The sequence below is a fragment of the Cephus cinctus genome, unplaced genomic scaffold (genome assembly GCF_000341935.2).
Source record: "Cephus cinctus unplaced genomic scaffold, Ccin1 Ccin1_scaffold0399, whole genome shotgun sequence".
In the NCBI taxonomy this organism is placed as follows: Eukaryota; Metazoa; Arthropoda; class Insecta; order Hymenoptera; family Cephidae; genus Cephus; species Cephus cinctus.
In genome coordinates this window covers 377-2,895 of record NW_014333083.1, presented here as the reverse complement: position 1 = coordinate 2,895, position 2,519 = coordinate 377, and the positions used below count along the sequence as shown (strand labels likewise).

The window sequence follows — 2,519 nt, the reverse complement described above, 5'->3', positions numbered from 1 at the left end:
AAAAAGTATAAGTGATTGAAAATCACTGAACGCAAGAATCAATCTGCTTGAGACGAGGATTTAAATTGTATTTCACCTCCTGCTCGGTAAATTCATTGAATCTGATACTTTTTTTCTTTTTTCTTTTTTCTTTTTTCCAGCCGAGACCTGGGAAGAATCTTCAAAATAGAGAGACAGAGACAGAGACAGAGACAGAGACAGAGACAGAGACAGAGACAGAGACAGAGACAGAGACAGAGACAGAGACAGAGACAGAGACAGAGACAGAGACAGAGACAGAGACAGAGACAGAGACAGAGACAGAGACAGAGACAGAGACAGAGACAGAGACAGAGACAGAGACAGAGACAGAGACAGAGACAGAGACAGAGACAGAGACAGAGACAGAGACAGAGACAGAGACAGAGACAGAGACAGAGACAGAGACAGAGACAGAGACAGAGAGAGAGAGAGAGAGAAGGACCGCAAGAAATAAAAAAAAGCATTATTAAATATTTTTTTTGAACAATAATAACTTTATAACTTTAAAACTTATAATAAATAACAAAAACTTATAACTTAAAACATTAAAACTTTTTAAACTTTTACATCCTTGGACCTGCAACAAAAAAAAAACAAATATTATAAAATAATATTTATCAAGGAGCGCGATAGCCCACTTAAAAAAACAATAACACCGTTTATACTTACTATTTTTAGCCACCGCCTCGTCCGCCTCGCCTGCCGCCTCGACCCCTGGCCCGATATGGTCCTTGACTCGCCAATTTTCGGAGCATGCGGCAAAGAAATGCCTCCGCATAATTCTGCCTCGCCCGTCTTCCCGCATGATTCCCGCGTCGTTGATAATTTCCTGTAAAATTAAAAATTAAAATAAATTACGTTTTCCCAACAAGTAATTTACAAAATTTTACTTCACAAGCACTGCGTTGACTGAGCATGACCTGGATCGTGCCCAGATGACAGTAGTGTTCGTGAAGTAAAATTTTCCCAGTGGCTTTTCATTTGATGCTGCTTTTAATTTCACCCATCGATGGATTTTAGTTGTCGACGTAAAAAAAAGCAACAATTTACAACTAAAATCTATTGACTGAAATTAAAAGCAGCATCAAATAAAAAATCACTTGTATTAAGAAAATGAAGATTTTTTACTTACGTGCTTCGTCCGCCAGTGGCTTTTCATTTGATGCTGCTTTTAATTTCACCCACAATGGATTTTAGTTGTCGACGTAAAAAAAAACCAACAATTTGAAAACTAAAATCTATTGACTGATGAAATTAAAAGCAGCATCAAATAAAAAATCACTTGTATTAAGAAAATGAAGATTTTTTACTTACGTGCTTCGTCCGCTTCACGGTTGCTTCTTGCCGGCAACCGCACCTGCCCGCTAGCCTGTTGTGGCCCTTGCCCTGGCTGTGCCACCGGTGGTCGTGCTTGTGCCGGCTGCGCGGGATCGTCCCTCTCCCCCGCCGCCGAATCGACAAATATTGCTTCCATATCCATCTGAAATATAAAAAATACACATGAATTAATCGTTATAAAAAAAATATGCTTAAGAGCCGCAGTAGAATCTCGACGCCAAGTAATTTTGTGTCGTCGGACGACGTTTACTTGATTGAGACTCTACTGCTCCTTTTATTTACCGCGACGTCGGCTTTAAATGTAATTTTAATTACTTACCTCGAAATCGTTGTCACTCTCGTTGGCCATTTTTTTCTTCGTAGTGATGAAAAACAAAGAAGACGAAGAAGCAAGAAATATAGATCTTTTTTGCCTTCGATCTGTTTTTCAAAGACAGAAGAACTTTTGTGTTTTTACAAAAAAATTCGACACTCTTATTGGCTGTCGTGGTTGACACGAAATTCACGGGTAACTACTGATAGGCCTACTTGCATCAGCCAATCATGGAGGTACGCGAGAGAGTATTGTTATGATAGTTGTGTTTTTGAGCACGTGTATGTTATCTGGTCGAATGTCATCAAAAAACAAAACAGAAGATTTATTAGCCTCCATTCAGTGTATCGTGAGGCGTAAATCATTGTGTGTGAAAAGAGTGTGCCGAGTGTAAAGTGGCGGTGAAAGTGAAAAGTGAAGAGATATATTGGTGCAATATAAGTGGCATTAAATATATTCTTTTCTGGGTTCGCTGCGGTGAGTAAAAAAAGTCATGTCATTTTGCTATTTCCCAGTAAGAAAACGTGCTGCATGACGTATCAGCAAAAATGTGAATTCTGCGACCGCATTAAGCTAAAATCTAACGGGCATTCATGCGTTCAGGCATACTATTTTGTCAGATATTAGCTTAACCAACCTGGTTAATATAATTTTTTTTTAAATTATTTATTGCAGATTGAACGACTACGGGATACGCCAGCGATTTTTGTTTATTTTTTGTTTTTAAATCTTTTTTTATTTACTTAAGAGTTCCAAACTCACTGGCGGCTCAAAGTACCTGGCATTCTATTCGATTTAGAACACCTGTGAGTTCAAAACTCACTGGCAGCTCACAGCGCCTGGCAGC

General features: G+C 38.8%; 1 protein-coding gene across 1 annotated transcript; it reads right to left on the bottom strand.

Annotated features, from left to right (window-relative positions):
• Positions 1-695: 695 nt before the first annotated feature.
• LOC112494289 lies at positions 696-1,708 on the bottom strand. The gene is made up of 3 exons (XM_025084560.1): positions 1,679-1,708; positions 1,336-1,501; positions 696-850 (listed from the first exon to the last, which is right to left on the bottom strand). The coding sequence occupies exons 1-3, from the start codon at positions 1,706-1,708 to the stop codon at positions 696-698; spliced, it is 351 nt and encodes a 116-aa protein (XP_024940328.1).
• Positions 1,709-2,519: the final 811 nt, after the last annotated feature.

Excerpts from the sequence above, each read along its gene's own strand:
- LOC112494289 (XM_025084560.1), bottom strand. The coding sequence starts at position 1,708 with ATGGCCAACGAGAGTGACAACGATTTCGAG. Across the intron at positions 1,502-1,678 it reads AGAGTGACAACGATTTCGAG|ATGGATATGGAAGCAATATT; the intron begins GTAAGTAATTAA and ends TTTATATTTCAG. Across the intron at positions 851-1,335 it reads CCGTGAAGCGGACGAAGCAC|GAAATTATCAACGACGCGGG; the intron begins GTAAGTAAAAAA and ends TTAATTTTACAG.